Source organism: Danio aesculapii, chromosome 2 (genome assembly GCF_903798145.1).
Source record: "Danio aesculapii chromosome 2, fDanAes4.1, whole genome shotgun sequence".
NCBI classification, from domain to species: Eukaryota; Metazoa; Chordata; class Actinopteri; order Cypriniformes; family Danionidae; genus Danio; species Danio aesculapii.
Genome location: NC_079436.1, coordinates 55,631,168 through 55,648,275, shown reverse-complemented (window position 1 = coordinate 55,648,275; position 17,108 = coordinate 55,631,168). Strand labels below are relative to the sequence as shown.

Genomic DNA, 17,108 nt, shown 5'->3' with positions numbered 1-17,108 from the left:
GAACCTTAATGTAAAGTGTACACTACTCCAACACTCCTCTGGGTGCTCCGGTTTCCCCCACAGTCCAAAGACATGCGGTACAGGTGCATTGGGTAGGCTAAATTGTCCGTAGTATATGTGTGTGTGAATGAGTGTGTATGTGTTTCCCAAGGATGGGTTGCAGCTGGAAGGGCATCCGCTGCATAAAACAAATGATGGATAAGTTGGCGGTTCATTCCGCTGTGGCGACCCCAGATTAATAAAGGGACTAAGCCAAAAAGAAAATGAATTAATGAATGAATAACATATGTTTAGTTTACATAACAGATTTAGTATTGCTGAATTAATTTGTAGTTCATCGTTTGGTCATGTTATCTAATCTAAGAACAAATGCATTAGTGCATGTATACACGGTGACACGGTGGCTCAGTGGTTAGCACAGTCGCCTCACAGCAAGAAGGTCGCTGGTTCAAGTCCTGACTGGGTCAGTTGAAATTTCTGTGTAGAGTTTGCATGTTCTCCACATGTTGCTGTGGGTTTCCTCCGGGTGCTCCGGTTTCCCCCACAGTCTAAAGACATGCGCTATAGGGGAAACCGTAGTGTATGTGTGTGAATGAGTGTGTATGGATGTTTCCCAGTACTGGGTTGCGGCTGGAAGGGCATTCGCTGTGTAAAACATATGCTGGATAAGTTGGCGGTTCATTCCGCTGTGGAATAAAGGGACTAAGCCGAAGGAAAATAAAATAAAATGTAAAGAGATGCATTAGAATATGAGAAACATTAATAAAGATTACGTAATGCTGAATAATAGCATGTATTCCCCATTAGTTCATGTCTTACAGTAATTAACATATTAATATATATAGTTAGCATTAATTAAGATTACGTAATGCTAAACAGATGTGTTGTTGGCTGTTAATGCATGTTAACTAACGCATTAACTAATACATCCTTTTTATAAAGTTATCTTTAGCATAAGTTAAATTGGGTCTGTAGTTGTAAATGCATCATACTTTTCTGAAGCGCTTCCCTGCTTCAAACACAATATAAAGTGTATTATCTACTATACTTTCACTATATCAGAGTTTAGTTTACATATAAACCACGCTATATTTACAAGAAAACAAACATCACATTAGTAAACCCCCGTTTTTTCCGCATACACGTCTCGTTCGAGAAGAAAAATCCCACTTAACCGGCCTTCCCGCCCCTGTTGTCTTTAAAAACTGATCCTGAGTCAGTTCTTTCCTGTCATATGCCTACGTCTATAACCATTGTGGATTTTAACAGCTGGTTTGAGAACAGAACAAGATGCGGATACAATATCCGGTGTGGAGGCGAGCCATGCACTTCGTGGTCTCTTGTGATTGGTCGAGGGCGTGAGCTGTGGACCAATCAGCGGCAGACATCTGTGCAGCCACGCGCTTTTCCCGAGCAACTGATAAACCGAGGGCAGCAGAGCGCGAGAGCGAGCGTGAGGGAGTCATTTCTAAAATAATAATAAAAAACAATTAACGAAAATGCAAATTACATTATTACAGTTTATTTCGGCTGCATTATTGGCACTGGCAACCAATGCTGAAGTTTACTTAAAAGAGCAGTTTCTGGACGGAGGTGAGTGAATGCTTAACTTGCGCGTCATGGTTGATTTGTAGGTCACAACATTTGAGGGTAACATTAAAATGGGGTTTTGAATGAATAATTAATATAATATTGTGTTTAATTTGACTTTTGTTATGTTTGGGAAGTGAATCGAATAACATATTAGCAGTATAGGTTTACATTAGTTTCCTAGAACAGAACTGAAACTACTTTCTTTCTTTCTTTAACGTTACATCATAAATTTCAGTATTATATTTACTATAGTTTAAGTAGTGATGATATTACATATTTGTTGACATTTATTTACTTTACCTACTTATGTGCTAGTTTTGCTAGCTATGAGATGATCTGCATGGTGCTAGCATGCTAAAAGTTGACAAAAATAGCAGTTAACAGAAATGCACGATACATTTCTGTTCCAACACAACAAACTAAAAGGTTTTGATGACTCATCTTGTACTCGGGGGTGTGGCCTAATGTCTGTTCAATTAAAAAACTCTGAATGCTAAATGCCCCGCCCACTGAGACCCTCTATAGCTGGGTTGTTGCAAGATCAGATATAGTTACGGCCGGAAGTTAACGAGAATTATTTATATTATCTATTAAATTTCCCTTTTATTGTATTTTATTAACGTCTACCTAAACCCAACTACCACAGTAACGTAAAAACAGTAGTTGTACCAAGAATTATTTGTTATTTATTAAATTACCCAATAAATTGTATTTTATTAACGTCTACCCCCCCCCCCAACCCTAAACTCAACCGTCACAGTATTGTAAAATTATTAATTATTGTTATACAGGGTTACAAAAAAGATGCTATATTGATGTGTGTATCCGCAGCTGTATCCTAGCTAGATTTTACCCTGTAGCTGGATGGCAATAGAAATGATCTAGTCGTCATTCATGGCGGTCATGTAAGCTAAATCATGTCGACTATACATGGCAATATCCCATGTAAGGACGATGCTTAAATTTCATGCTTCGCCACATATTATAGGTTATTATTCAATACCTTTTCTAAATGATTTATTTATTGGACAAGAAATGCATGCATTTACCACTTTATATTCAAGTAAATCTTCCATTTTCACATGAATTTTCAAGAACAGGAAGTTTCTGGCCAGCATTAAGTTGCTCCACAGACTTCCTTAAATCTCACAATCATGAATGTGGAATGTAAAACTCATATAAATTCCATTCATTTCCTCTACAAGTTCATAGATAAAGTGCTAGGCAGAAGTTAATAATGAGATGGTTTTAAATCATTGTGGTGATGTTTTTTTGTGCTCCTAACTTTATTATCTGAATTTATAGATGCCTGGAAGAGTCGATGGGTGAATTCAGAGCACAAATCTGACTATGGGCAGTTTAAACTGACCGCTGGAAACTTCTATGGAGACGCTGAGAAAGATAAAGGTAAGCATTTGCATTTGTTTGGCTCATCCGGTCTTTCTGCCAATTGCAAGATGATGACATATGCGACGCTGGACCACAACCAATCTTATGTTGCATGGATATATTTGTAGAAATTTATAAGAGTCAAAAAAATTGATTTTATAGATGTAGACAAACTAAATCATATCAAGTAGGGCTGCATGATAACGGAGAGCAGATTTTTTTCAACACATTTCTAAACATAATAGTTTTAATAACTCATTTCTAATAACTGATTTATTTTCTCTTTTCCATGATGACAGTAAATAATATTTGACTAGATATTTTTCAAGACACTTCTATACAGCTTAAAGTGACATTTAAAAGCTTAACTAGGTTAATTAGGTTAACTAGGCAGGTTAGGGTAATTAGGAAAGATATTGTATAATGATGGTTTGTTCTGTCGACAGTCGGAAAAAAATAGCTTAAAGGGGCTATTAATTTTGACCTTAAAATGGTTTTTAAAAAAATTAAGAACTGCTTTTAGCAACCCAGGCTCATCCTGAAAACGTAGTCCCGTGGACGTTTCTGGAGACTACGAAATACGTAGCCGGGGGTACGTACGGCTGCATTTCATTTTTTTTAAGTGAACGCTGCGGGGCGGTGTGACGTCGTTCCTTTCGGTGCTTGCCGGCCAGCCCCTCGCCTCCGTGTGGAGGGCTTTCCCGCTGCAACCAGTTTGTCCGGTTAGCTCTTCATGTACTTTGGCGGACTCGTGGCGCAGAGAGGGGCTGACCACGACGACGACCGGGTTCAAGTCCGGGTAAGAGCGGTTCCAGAAATCAGGCAAGTAAACACAAACAAAATCCAAAAAATGAAGCGAACAAGTTCATCACAGGGTGAGAATGTGGTCAAAATCCGAAAACGTGGTAAAAATTAGACGAGGGCTTTTCTTTTTCTGGACGGCTTTTGTGAATCGTTGTTGGTTGGGTTTAGGAACGGAGGAGGGTGGGTCAGCCGATTGGCCGGTCGCACGGTCAATCACTCTGTCATCCAGGCAGACAGGCGGAAGGTCGTTCGACAGCGGCCTCTAGCAGGTTTACGCGAGAACGGCGCGGGAAAAAGCGCACACAGTGGCCTCTCGCGGATTCGCGAAAACAAAAACTGCAAAAATACGTACCTCCCGGGACGTATTTCGCAGTCTCCAGAAACGTCCCCGGGACTACGTTCTCAGAATGAGCCTGTGTTGGCTTTTATTCTAGCCAAAATAAATAAGACTTTCTCCAGAAGAAAAAACATTATCAGACATAATGTGAAAATTTCCTTGCTCTGTTAAACATCATTTAAGAAATATTTAAAAAAGAAAAAAAATTCTAATTCTAAGGGTCTAATAATTCTGACTTCAACTGTATATTGCATGTACTATTATCGCAATGACAATTTTTCCATATATGGTGCAGTCCTAACTGTGCGTTCACACCGAAGGTGAGCGAGAGCGTCAAAGTTCGCTCTGGCAACAATGCTGTCTGCCTTCACATCTCTCAAATTCACTACATTGATCTCATATCTGAAGAGGTTGTTGCAGCATACAGTGCTCAGCATATATAAGCACACCACTCACAAATCTATCTTTAAAATTCATATTTTTAATAGCAAGCTGTGCAATATTATATTTGTGCATGTACATTAGATTAGTCAGTACTGAAGCCAAATCTGGAGCTTATCTAACAAAATAACTTACAAAAATGGTCCAAAAACAAGTATAACCAAATTCATATGTTATAGAAAATAATTAATACTAATTTTAAAAAGAGGAAAAATCAATATTTAGAAAAATTTAGTTGAAATTCTGCAGGTTGTAATTTTTGTTGCAATATTTTGCTTGAATTTAATTGTATTATCTGTCAATTTCTAAATATGTTTGAGTAAAATATTAATTTAATAAATATATATCTGTTTAATAAATCTGTTTTGTTTAAACCAAGCGGCAACCTCCCGCTCTCCCTCGGGAAGCCAATACGGAAGTAACTGAAACTGCAATTCATCAAAATTCCGCTAGTCCTGGCTCCATAATGGAGTAAATTGTAATTGAGCCCACTGTTAGAATGGCCAACTTTACAACAGAAAAAAGGTGTTTACAGCCTGGTACAAAGAACGATTTTGGTTCATATAGCTATTATTACCCTTCATGACAACTGTGAGGGGGGTGAATTTTTTTATAACTCATCCATTTCCTTTATATTAGGTTATATTAAGTTTGCATAATTAAGGGCGTGGCCACTTGAGTGACAGCTAGGTCTCGCTGGTCGCCGTCACTTCAACTCAGCTGAATCTGGCAGATTAGCCACTGATCTCAGCATATTCATCGTATTTTTGTGTTGTTTTATGTGGCTTTACACAGTCAGCTGGCTTTTGGACTTATTTCTTACAATTATCAGATGATATGGAATGAGGTGCACTTAATTGTGCTCACAAACCATTCATGTGAGTAAAGTTATATACTTATACACCATCTCTATAAATGTATTTGTTTTATTTAAGATCATTTATCATTTATATTTTTCTTTAGACCCGTAAAGCACTCCAGAATGTGACAGATTGATTAGCTGTAGACTCTAGAACAGTCATCTGAAACGTTATCATACAGTGTTATGCTGGAGTTCATCAATAGTCTTGCATTTACTAGCACACACTATATCTGAAGTGTTTGGAAGTAATTCACGTTTTCCTCCTGTAGAAAAACGTCATAAGAGCAATGTTTAGTGACTCACTGTATTACAACTGTGTTTTTAAAAGTCAAGATCAAGTCAAGATCCGTTACCTTAAATTTCCAAACTTCTAAACAAATTTCTGATTAGAACTAAATTTGGTCCTTTTCTTGAACCCTCGCATTCCAGTTATTCAAATAGCAGCATCTCAGTCAAATGTTGTCCAATCATAACAAACCATACACTAATGCATGCAAATTTATTCAGCTTTTTAGATAGTATAAATCCAAATTTGACACCTTATGCCTGCTTTTGTGGTCCAAAATCACAAACAGTTAAATTCAGAATAATCCACTGTATATTCTGTATAACCCCAATTTCTGTTCAATGGAAAGAAGATTTTTAATAACACATTTCTAAACATAATGGTTTAATCACTAATTTGTATTAACTGGTTTGTTTTATCTTTGCCATAATGACAGTACCTAATACTTGAATAGATATTTTTCAAGATAGTATTCAGCTTAAAGTGACATTTTAAAGGCTTAAATGGGTTTATTAGGCATATTAGGGCAATTAGGCAAGTCATTGTATAACAGTGGTTTATTCTGTAGACAATGAAAATAAAATATTATTTAAGGGGGCTAATAATATTGAGCTTTTAAATGTTTTTTTATTCAAAACTGCTTCTGTTCTAGCTGAAATAAAACAAATAAGACTTACTCTAGAAGAAAACATATTGAAATTACTGTGGAACATTTCTTTGCTCAACTAAACATCACTTGAGAAATATTTGAAAAAGGAGAGCTAATAGTTTTGACTTCAACTGTATTTGAGTTTTGCATCACATTCATTATCACTTTGTCCACCAACAGGCCTGCAGACCAGTCAGGATGCCCGTTTCTACGCCACCTCTGCCCGCTTCGAGCCCTTTAGCAATGAGGGCAAAACACTGGTGATCCAGTTTACGGTTAAACACGAGCAGAAGATCGACTGCGGAGGCGGATATGTGAAAGTCTTCCCAGCTGATCTCAACCAGGCGGACATGCACGGCGACTCCCAGTATTACATCATGTTTGGTACATTGAGCTAAATTTTCTGGTTAACACCTATTTAAACAGACTCTTGTTCATTAAAATACAGATGTGGACAAAATTGTTGGTACACTTCAATTTTATCCTGGGGAGGTTCATTAGTTTGCCAAGTATGCTTTATTAAGGGGTTTAAACAAAGGTACCAGTGTGTGAATATAAGCAACTTGTGGTAAAAATGTATTAATTTTATTTTTTATAATCAGACTTGATTAAAACAGTCTGCAGAAACACTTTGATTGACATTCTCCATTTGTACGTGTCATCAGAGGGGGAAAGCCCCGCCCACTAGTGGCCATCTCGTCCTCATTAGCATAGGACGTTAGTCTTGTTTTTTAATCTGCCACTATGCTGACACGCAGGCATTTGTAGCTCCGCCCTCTATTTAAAATGGCACGATTTCATTTGAATTTATAGCGACAAATTAGGCGATTAAACGCCACAATTAGGATCAAAGCCTAAAAGGGTCAGTTTCCGAGTTATAAAACATTATTTGTGTACTATTTTAAGCTGAAACTTCACATACACTCTAGTGACATCAGACTTATTTTACATATTATATAGGGGCATAATAGGTCCCCAGTAATGCTTCATTAGAACCACAATTTAAAAGCAATATCTAAATTTCTAAAAATTTTCATTTTTGATTAGTCATTACTTTTTTCAGTTTTAGGTTATTTCAGCAACCACAGTGGGTTTTTATTTATTCAATGGAAGGGTTCCAACAATTTTGTCCACGTCTGTATATGATTAAATGTTGTTTTGGTGTCTGCATCAAATTAGATATTAAAATAGTGGCTTTATATACAAAGTAAAAGTTAAGTGTTTCAGCAAAAAGTACATAACATTGTTCTCACCTGTACTTAATATATTTGGTGCATATATATTAAAGTATTAATTTTAATAAGCATATTTAAAAAAAAAAAAAGGATTACAATTGTTATTTGTTATAACATGGCTTTTTAACTACTGAGTAATATTAATTACATTTAATTGAATATATATTGGTTAGGTTTAGTTACATTTAATTATGTATAATTAATTGTAATTACCATATTAAGTACTGGACCTGTGTAAAAAGGACAGTTTAAAATAAAGTGTTACAAAAATAAGTGATCCTACTAAATTTAATGATTAAATACTTTTTTTTTTGACTGTATTATTTATTATTTTGGTTTTTTAAAAGTTAACAATACAGAACATCAAAACTAAGCAACAAACAAACTAAAGTAAAACGCACACAGTATATAAAATAAAATAAATAAGTAAAATAAAAACAAATAAATAAAAATGGAGGAGATCCAGTACAAACCAGTGGAAAAAAACTATTTTGTCAAATCAAATCATGTGGTAATGTTTTAATATAATTCAAAAATGGATTCCAAATCTTTTTAAATAATTCACCCTTTCCTCTCAAAGAGTATGTGATCTTCACAATGGTATACAGTTATACACTTCTGAGATCCACAGTCCAATCGGTACATTACTGTCAGTTTTAAATACTTATTTTTTTTTAATAAATAGATAAAACCTAGTGCTTTGAGGTATTAAATATGAAAAACCAAAGTGGCATTTTAACATTTTCTTTTTCTTAAAATCCCAAATCAGAAAAAGTTGGGACAGTATGGAAAACGGAAATAAAAAAGAAAGTAGTGGTTTGACTGGCCTGCCTGCAGTCCTGACCTGTCTCCAATAGAGAGGCGCATTTTTTTTAATATAAACTATTATTTTACTTAACGTGGGCCTTTTTCAGTAATTTATCTTACAAAATGGGCATTTGTTTATGTTTTTTGTTTATATAATTTCAACAGGGCCTGATATCTGTGGCTACAGCACTAAAAAGGTTCATGTCATCTTCAACTATAAGGGCCAGAACCACCTCATCAAGAAAGATATCAAATGCAAGGTCAGTTCTTATTAAATTTTGACATTACTTTCAGTTTCCATGTATAAATGAAACCATTAATTTTGCAAAATCTTCAATTTAATATACCAAATTTGACACATGGACATTCACACTGCTATTGAACTAAATGAAAACAGCATTGAGGCTGATTGATTGTAGGGTGTCACTATACTGGAATTCGGTACCAATCGATACTGAAGTTTTAAAAACGTCCATTTCCCACTAACATTTGAGCGCTGTTGAGTGTGTTCTTAAACCCTGCTGATTTGCAAGTGTGTTCATGTGCTCAACAGAAATCACTGTGATTGGCCGCAAAGGTCATCAGTTTACCGAACTCACCACTGCTTTCCAAGTGTAAACACAGATACAGGGAAACTGGAGTGTTTTAAAGCCGTGAAGATCAGCTGGTCTGTTTATAAGCTGACATACGAGAGATCCGCTGATGAATCGTCTGGTCTTCGTGGCTTTAAAACACTCCAGTTCATCTTTCCATTAAACATAAAAATATACAGTGGGCTAATAATTCAGGAGGGCTAATAATTCTGACTTTAACTATATATGAACAGTGATTGACATTTGAGATCACTTTTAAAGCTTGTTGTCTAACTGAACTCTTTCTTTCTTTCTTTTTTTCTCTAGGATGATGAACTGACTCACCTGTACACATTGATCTTGAACCCGGATCAGACGTACGAGGTGAAGATTGACAATGAGAAGGTAGAGTCTGGCTCTCTGGAGGAGGACTGGGATTTCTTGCCCCCAAAGAAGATTAAAGACCCCGAAGCCAAAAAACCAGAGGACTGGGACGACCGGGCCAAGATTGATGATGAGACCGACACCAAACCTGAGGTTCGATTCTGTTTAATGATCTGGTTTCTTTTCGCTAATGTATCGTGCTCGGTAGGGGTATACATTATTGACAAAAAATCATGTGAACTAAATATTAGTAATACACTTTTTTTTGTAGCTTATTGAGTGACAATCAGTTTAAATGGTTAAAACAACAGTAATATTATAGACGTAAATGGCAGAAAAGATGAGTTTTATAAACACTGCTCTCTGAAATTATTAGGACTGGGATAAGCCTGAGAATATCCCCGATCCTGATGCTAAGAAGCCAGAAGACTGGGATGAGGATATGGATGGAGAGTGGGAGCCTGCCATGATCCCTAACCCCGAGTACAAGGTACAGATTTACATGCTCAAAAAGTAAAAGTAAATTATTCTTGCTCATCGATTTCAGACTGTGATCGTATTATTGGTGTGTAATGGCGCAGGGCGAGTGGAAACCCAAACAGATCGATAACCCAAACTACAAGGGCGCATGGGTGCATCCTGAAATCGACAACCCAGAACACATTGCTGATGACCAGATCTACAAATTCGACAATATTGGAGTCCTTGGGCTGGATCTCTGGCAGGTAAGATCCAGGTTTTACTGCTTTATTTTGTAAGAATTTTTTGGGAATTTTTTGGGAATTGATGAACTAAATTGTCCATAGTGTATGAGTGTGTGTGTGTGAATGAGTGTGTATGGATGCTTCCCAGTGCTGGGTTTCAGCTGGAAGGGCATCTGCTGTGTAAAACATGCTGGATAAGTTGGTGGCGGGGGAGTTGGTAGTCCAGGTGGGTGGGGTGGGGTGGGGTAAAGTCTGGGAGGGGCACTTCAGCCAATGCGGGCAGAGGGCCACCTGTGCACGGCACTGTATTGAATGATTATGTCCTGTAATGCTATCATGGCACAAATTACCAGCTGATTACAACATTTTTATTGCGTTTTATTTATTATTGCAAAATAATATCGTTTTGGTTGGGACAGACCTTTAAGTACTACTAAATGTCAAGGTTGTTGTAGGCAAAGTCCCTTTAAGGCAGCCATCCCACTCGGCGGCCATGTTTGAATCGCCTCTCGGGCAGTATGCTCGGGCATTCTGTTTGAATGTGGAAACATCAAATTCTCCAAAATTACTTGCTAAGCTTACAATTACATTACATATTAGGAATAACTAATACAATTAAATGACAACCGTCTCTTTAGTTTCATTTCTAAATGTTTGTATCACACAAAATCTGCAGAAACTCCCATCTGGTCCGAGTCCCTCCCCTGGAGAATTGTCATTTTATAGAGATCACTGATTGGCTCCTGTACTAAAAGGCGGTCTTTATTCACCATATAGCGATTGCTGATTAGCTCCTGTACTAGAAGGCGGGCTTTATTCACCATATAGCGATTGCTGATTAGCTTCTGTACTAGAAGGCGGGCTTTTTTCACCATATAGCGATTGCTGATTGGCTCCTGTACTAGAAAGCGGGACTTCATACACTTTTCCCCATTCAAAAGTAAACGAGTGACATGTCTTGTGAATTCTATAGTCTTTGTTATTGGTAACTTGAACTAAAGCCTAAATTTTGTGTTGCATACTGTAAAATAAATGTAAAAAAAAACAAATTAGTGTTCAATCATTTTAATTTTCAAAACTTTTCAAGCATAATAGTTGGTTAAATATACTATTATGGGATTTTTATAATTGTATAATTGTACTAAATATTGTCAAAATGCATATTTATTTATTTTTTTGTTGTGTTTTAGTTATTTTCATTATTACACGCACACAAACCTTATGTATTTAAAAATCAGGAAAGTATACAAAGGATCCATTCATCGTTTTATTTCAGTTTTTTTTTTCTCTTTCTCTCCAGGTGAAGTCTGGCACCATTTTTGACAACATCTTCATCTCCGATGATGTGAAAGAAGCTGAGGAATTTGGAAATGAAACGTGGGGCGCTACAAAGGTACGAGATGCATGCACAAACACACTAACCATGGTATAAAAGATCAACATAGTGTACGTTTACATAATTAGATTTGAACATGATTAAGACAATACTCTGATTAAGAGTCGACCATGTAAACAGCTTTTTTCTTTTTTTTTAAATGATCTTAATCCAACTGAAGTCATAATCTAAATAAACAGAAATGGAATTAACACATGTGGATGATGCCTATTTTAGTGGCATTATTGAAGTGCAGTACAGACCAATGTGAAAACAACGAAATTAAATTATTACTATCATGTATGATACTTTCATACTTTGTTTATGATTTATTTTTCGTTACTAAATTAAGTATCGCAATATTAACAAACCTGTTATATAAGCATAGTTAGTTGTTTTTCAGAATCATTCAGAATGAGTTAGTAAATGATTAATAAACTATTTAAATTAACATTTATAATTCTTATTATTTGGGCAAATATTAATAGTTAATTAGTATGTTAATAAATGCTTTATTAACTTCATGCAGTTTTGTGACCTAATCTAAAGTGAGGACTATTTATGGTTTATAAATCCCTTATAAATGACAATTAAAGGCTCAGTTATATTCTAATGATATATTATATAATGATTGAACTATCTATCTATCTATCTATCTATCTATCTATCTATCTATCTATCTATCTATCTATCTATCTATCTATCTATCTATCTATCTATCTATCTATCTATCTATTGTTATATTGTTGTTGTTTTATCCATTTTTGTCGTATTTTGACACTCCTGTTATTCAGCAATGCTTAAACTTTAAACTTTACAGTAATTTTACTTTTTAGATAAGATTGCAAAGGTTATTGTTCATTTGATACCAAGCCTTTAATTGTCATTTATAAGAGATTTATAAAGCATAAATAGTCCTCACTTTAGATTAGGTCACAAAACTGAATGAAGTTGAGTTAATAAAGCATTTATTAACATACAAATTAACTATTAGCACATGCCTGATTAATAAAATATATAAACATTGATTTAAATAGTTTATTAATCATTTACTAACTCATTCTGAATGACCTTAAAAACCTCCAACTATTCTTAAATACAAACGGTTTGTAAATAATGCAATACTTAATTTAGTCATGAAAAATTAACCAGTTACAAAGTACAAAGTACAATATTTAAGCGCATTATAAATGTGCTCATAAGTCAAGAATAGAGCATTTGTAGCTGTATTTATAAACTGCTAATTAACTTTTAATAATGTAGAGTTAATGCTTAACAGATAATGAATTCACTAGATGCTAATACTTAATAAATTATTCATAGTGTGTGGTTATTATAAAGTGTTACCAAATAATAACAATGTTTATAATAATAATAATAATAATAATAATACTTGTTGTCGTTGTTACTATTATTATTTGGGTTGTTATTATTATTATTTGGGATATTATTATTATTATTCATTCATTTTCTTTTCGGCTTAGTCCCTTTATTAATCCGGGGTCGCCACAGCGGAATGAACCGCCAACTTATCCAGCACATGTTTTACGCAGCGAATGCCCTTCCAGCCGCAACCCATCTCTGGGAAACATCCAAATACACTCACTCATACACTACAGACAATTTAGCCTTCTCAATGCTGTACCGCATGTCTTTGGACTGTGGGGGAAACCTTAGCACCATGAGGAAACCCACGCGAATGCAGGGAGAACACGCAAACTCCACACAGAAACACCAACTGACCCAGCCGAGGCTCGAACCAGCAACCTTCTTGCTGTGAGACAACGGCACTACCTACTGTGCCACTGCATCGCCTTATTATTATTATTATTATTATTATTATTATTATTATTATTATTATTGTTGTTGTTGTTATTATTATTTGGGTTGTTGTTATTATATTCTAGCTAGACTAAAGACAAAATAGCTGCACTATTGTAAATATTATATTGAAATAAATTAAGTTTACATGATGAAATTAAACTGTTTTTGTCATGAATATATCCATGGCATTAAATCATAAATGCATAAATAAGATTGCAACTAGTAAATAAACAAACAAAACAAATATTCTTCTTCGGACCTAAAGAGCTGCAGCGCTTTCTAAGTCTTATTATGTGAAGTTTGCATGCAGATTTAATTTAATTACATTATTAATTGTCCGTCTTGCAACAGGGCCCTGAGAAGAAAATGAAGGAGGAACAGGAAGAGAAGAAACGCAAAGAGGAAGAGGAAAAGAACAAGGAGCAGAACACAGAAGCAGCAGATGAGGAAGAGGAAGATGAAGGAGAGGAGGAAGAGGAAGAAGACGAGACTGAAGAGCCTCAGGAGGACGAAGGAGACGAGGATGTGCTTCAGAAAGACGAACTGTAAAGCAGGAATCCATTTTTGTCCATATTCCACATTATACCAGGGACGCGACTGCAGTGCATTCATTCAAAACAACACATTCAGACTGAATGGGAACCAATGGAGCTTCTCAGCCCATGCGTTTAATTAGTGACCTTTGACCCCTAAATAGCCAGTTAAAGAGACAGTTCACTCAAAAAATGAAAAGTGTCATTATTTATTCCTCCTCCATTTGTTCCAAACCAAAGTTTCTTTCTTCTGTTGAACACAAAATAAGATATTCTATAGTATATTTAATTATAATTAGTAATCGTAATTGGTAGAATAGTATTTTTTTCATCCTACTATGGAAGTCAATGGGTGCCAGCAACCAGCATTCTTCAAAATATCTTCCTTTGTGTTCAACTAAAGAAAGAAAGTTTAGATTTTTGGGTGAACTCTCCCTTTAAATACCTTGTTTTTATTTGTTTGTTTGGAAGTTCTCAGCTCATGCATTTAATTAGTAACCTTTGACCCCTAAATAGCCAGTTAAAGAGACAGTTCGCCCCCCCCAAAAAATAATAATTCTGTCCCTCATTTATTCATCCTTGACTTGTTCCAAACCTGTTTGAGTTTTGTTGAACACACAATAAGATATGCTGAAGAATAATGTATTTCATTATAATTAGTTGCACAACTATGGAAGTCAATAGGTGCCAGCAACCAGCATTCTTCAAAATATCTTCCTTTGTGTTCAACAGTATAAAGAAACTCAGTTTAGGACCACTCGAGTGAGTAAATGGTGAGAATTTGTGGGTGAACTGAAAGTTTTCAGCCCATGCATTTAATTAGTGACCCCTAAACAGCCAGTTAAAGAGACAGTTCACCCCCAAAATGGAAATTATGCCATCATTTATTCATCATTTAGTTTCTTACTTCTTTTGAACACAAAATGAGATATACTGAAGGCTACTATATTTTTATTAGCAGTAGTAATTATAATTAGTTGCATAATAATAATCTTTTTTCCTACAATGTAAGTCAGTGGGTGCCAGCAGCCGGTTTTCTTTAAAATATCTTCCTTTGTGTTCAACAGAATAAAGAAGTTCATAAAATGTGTAATTTTTGGGTGAACTTTCCCTTTAAATACCTTGTTTTTGTTTCTTTGTTTGGAAGATCTCAGCCCATGCATTTAATGTGTGGCCTTTGACCCTTAAATAGCCAGTTAAAGGGACGGTTCACCCCCAAAAATGTAATCCTTCACTTGTTTCAAACCTGTTTGTAAGTCTTTCTTCTGTTGAACACAAAGGAAGATATTGTGAAGAATGTTGGAATGACTTCCGTAGTATTTTTGGTTCCCTCTATGGATGTCAATTAATTCTTTAGCATTCATGGGAATATCTTATTTTGTGTTTAACAGAATAAAACGGTTAGAACCACTTGAGGGAGTAAATTAGGAGAACGTTTGTATTTAGGTGAGAACTGTTCCTTTTTGTTTGTTTGTTTGTTTTTGAGGAGTGTTTCTTTATGGTACCGGGGTCCGATATGTAAAACACCTTTTGAGAACTGGTCTATGATCAGTTTATTGTGCCTTTTGTGTATGCAAAATAGTTGTTTGTGTCCGTTTGAAGGAATTAGATTAGATTTACAGAAGCCTGTACCAGGAAACTGGATTAGCGTTATAGCCAGTTCAGTTTCAGTTTAGTTTGCACCAACTCTGGGTTGTAAGTACCATGAAGGGACCTCAACTTCTACATAATACCATGCCAAAAAAGGAGCACTCAAATTGCTTTTGCTCTTTGTTCAAACTACTTATTTAATGAGTCGAATCAACGCAAGTTTTTTTTCCAGACTTTATTGTTTTATAGTTAATCCACTTAAATTTATAAAAACGATTAAGTTAATTTAAGCGATTTGTGTTGGGACAAAGTCGAGTTGCCTTAAAGGGAAGGTCCATCTAAAACAACGTCATTTACTCACTGTTTACTTGTTTCAAACCTTTTTTTTCCACAAAAGAAGATATTCTGAAGAAAGCTGAAAACCGCTAACATTGACTTTCATAGTAGGAAAACGGTTATTATGAAAGGCAATGGTTACAGCTTTCCAACATTCTTCACAATATCTTCTTTTGTAAATGAGAGAGTAAATAATGAGTACATTTTCTTTTTTGTGTGTGAACTATCCCTTTAATGTTACCTAAAACTCAAGATTGGTGCAAATTAAACTGAAATTTAACTGGCTAATCCAGCTTAATCCAGGCCACAGATGTACTATATAAGGTTACCAGGTTATTGCACAGCTTCAATAGTTAATTCTCCATATTGCAAATTGCAATGAAAAGGAATAGAAGAGGAGATTTTCATCATGTTGTTGTTATTGAGAAGAGAATAATCAGATTGCAGGCTGGGCTCCAAACTATGGACCTCATTTCTGAAACATAAACAGAATACAGTAGTTTGTGTGTAAATTGTTAACGAATGAGATTCTAGAAAAACACAATCTCCGCTTGTGTTTTTGTGAACGAGGACCGGTTAATGTTTGTACTGTAGTGCAAAATTTACAGTGACACAATGCTCCTTTGGCACTGATGATTTGCATTTTAGGTTTCAGTTTTTGTTCTGTTTCCACAAGTTATGTGCTGTGGTTGTTCTTAATGTCCTAAATGAGATATTCAGTACAATTCCTTTTATTTTCCAGCTTTATTTATTATAACAGAAATGTTTTTTGTTTTACCGTACACCTTTTCAGTGGCAGTAACTTTTGCCATGTCCATATTGTGGTTACTTGAAAATAAATGAGCTACAGTAAGGGATGTGGTAATGTTTGCGTTTAAATAAACTTGTCTACACACTGTGAAGTAAGTCCCCGGTGTTCAAATTGGATTTCTTGTCAAATTGCAAAATCTTGTTTTTGAGATGTTCAACCACCTTTTTACATGCCGAGAGTTGTAATTAATGCCAAAGTTTTAATAAATAACTTTATTGTATATGCAGTTGTAATATTGTATGAGTTCGGGTCCTAAGAAAATAAGTTAAGATCATGTTTGATCTCGCACACTTCCCACATATTTTGGTCGCTCATAATTAGTCTAGAATTGTGGATATTTTATTCACAAGTTTCTGAGTAAATATATGTACTCTACCTGACAAAAGTCTTGTCGATCCCAGTTGTGAGAGCAACAAAGAAGGTATACCTGAGGTATCTAGACATCTGTGCTGCCCATTATATTACACACCACAGGAGAGGGCAAATTCTTCAGCAGGATAGCGCTCCTTCCCATACTTCAGCCTCCACATCAAAGTGCCTGAAAGGAAAGAAGGTGCTCCAAGATTGGCCAGCCCA

At 35.5% G+C, this 17,108-nt stretch overlaps 1 protein-coding gene across 1 annotated transcript; it reads left to right on the top strand.

The window, feature by feature from the left end:
• The first annotated feature begins 1,429 nt into the window (after positions 1–1,429).
• calr3b (calreticulin 3b) lies at positions 1,430–16,752 on the top strand. Its single transcript, XM_056445979.1, has 9 exons — positions 1,430–1,593; positions 2,899–3,000; positions 6,542–6,745; positions 8,569–8,663; positions 9,303–9,512; positions 9,736–9,849; positions 9,941–10,084; positions 11,364–11,456; positions 13,614–16,752. Exons 1-9 carry the CDS (start codon positions 1,500–1,502, stop codon positions 13,809–13,811), a joined length of 1,254 nt encoding a protein of 417 aa, XP_056301954.1. The 5' UTR covers positions 1,430–1,499; the 3' UTR covers positions 13,812–16,752.
• The last annotated feature ends 356 nt before the right edge of the window (positions 16,753–17,108 follow it).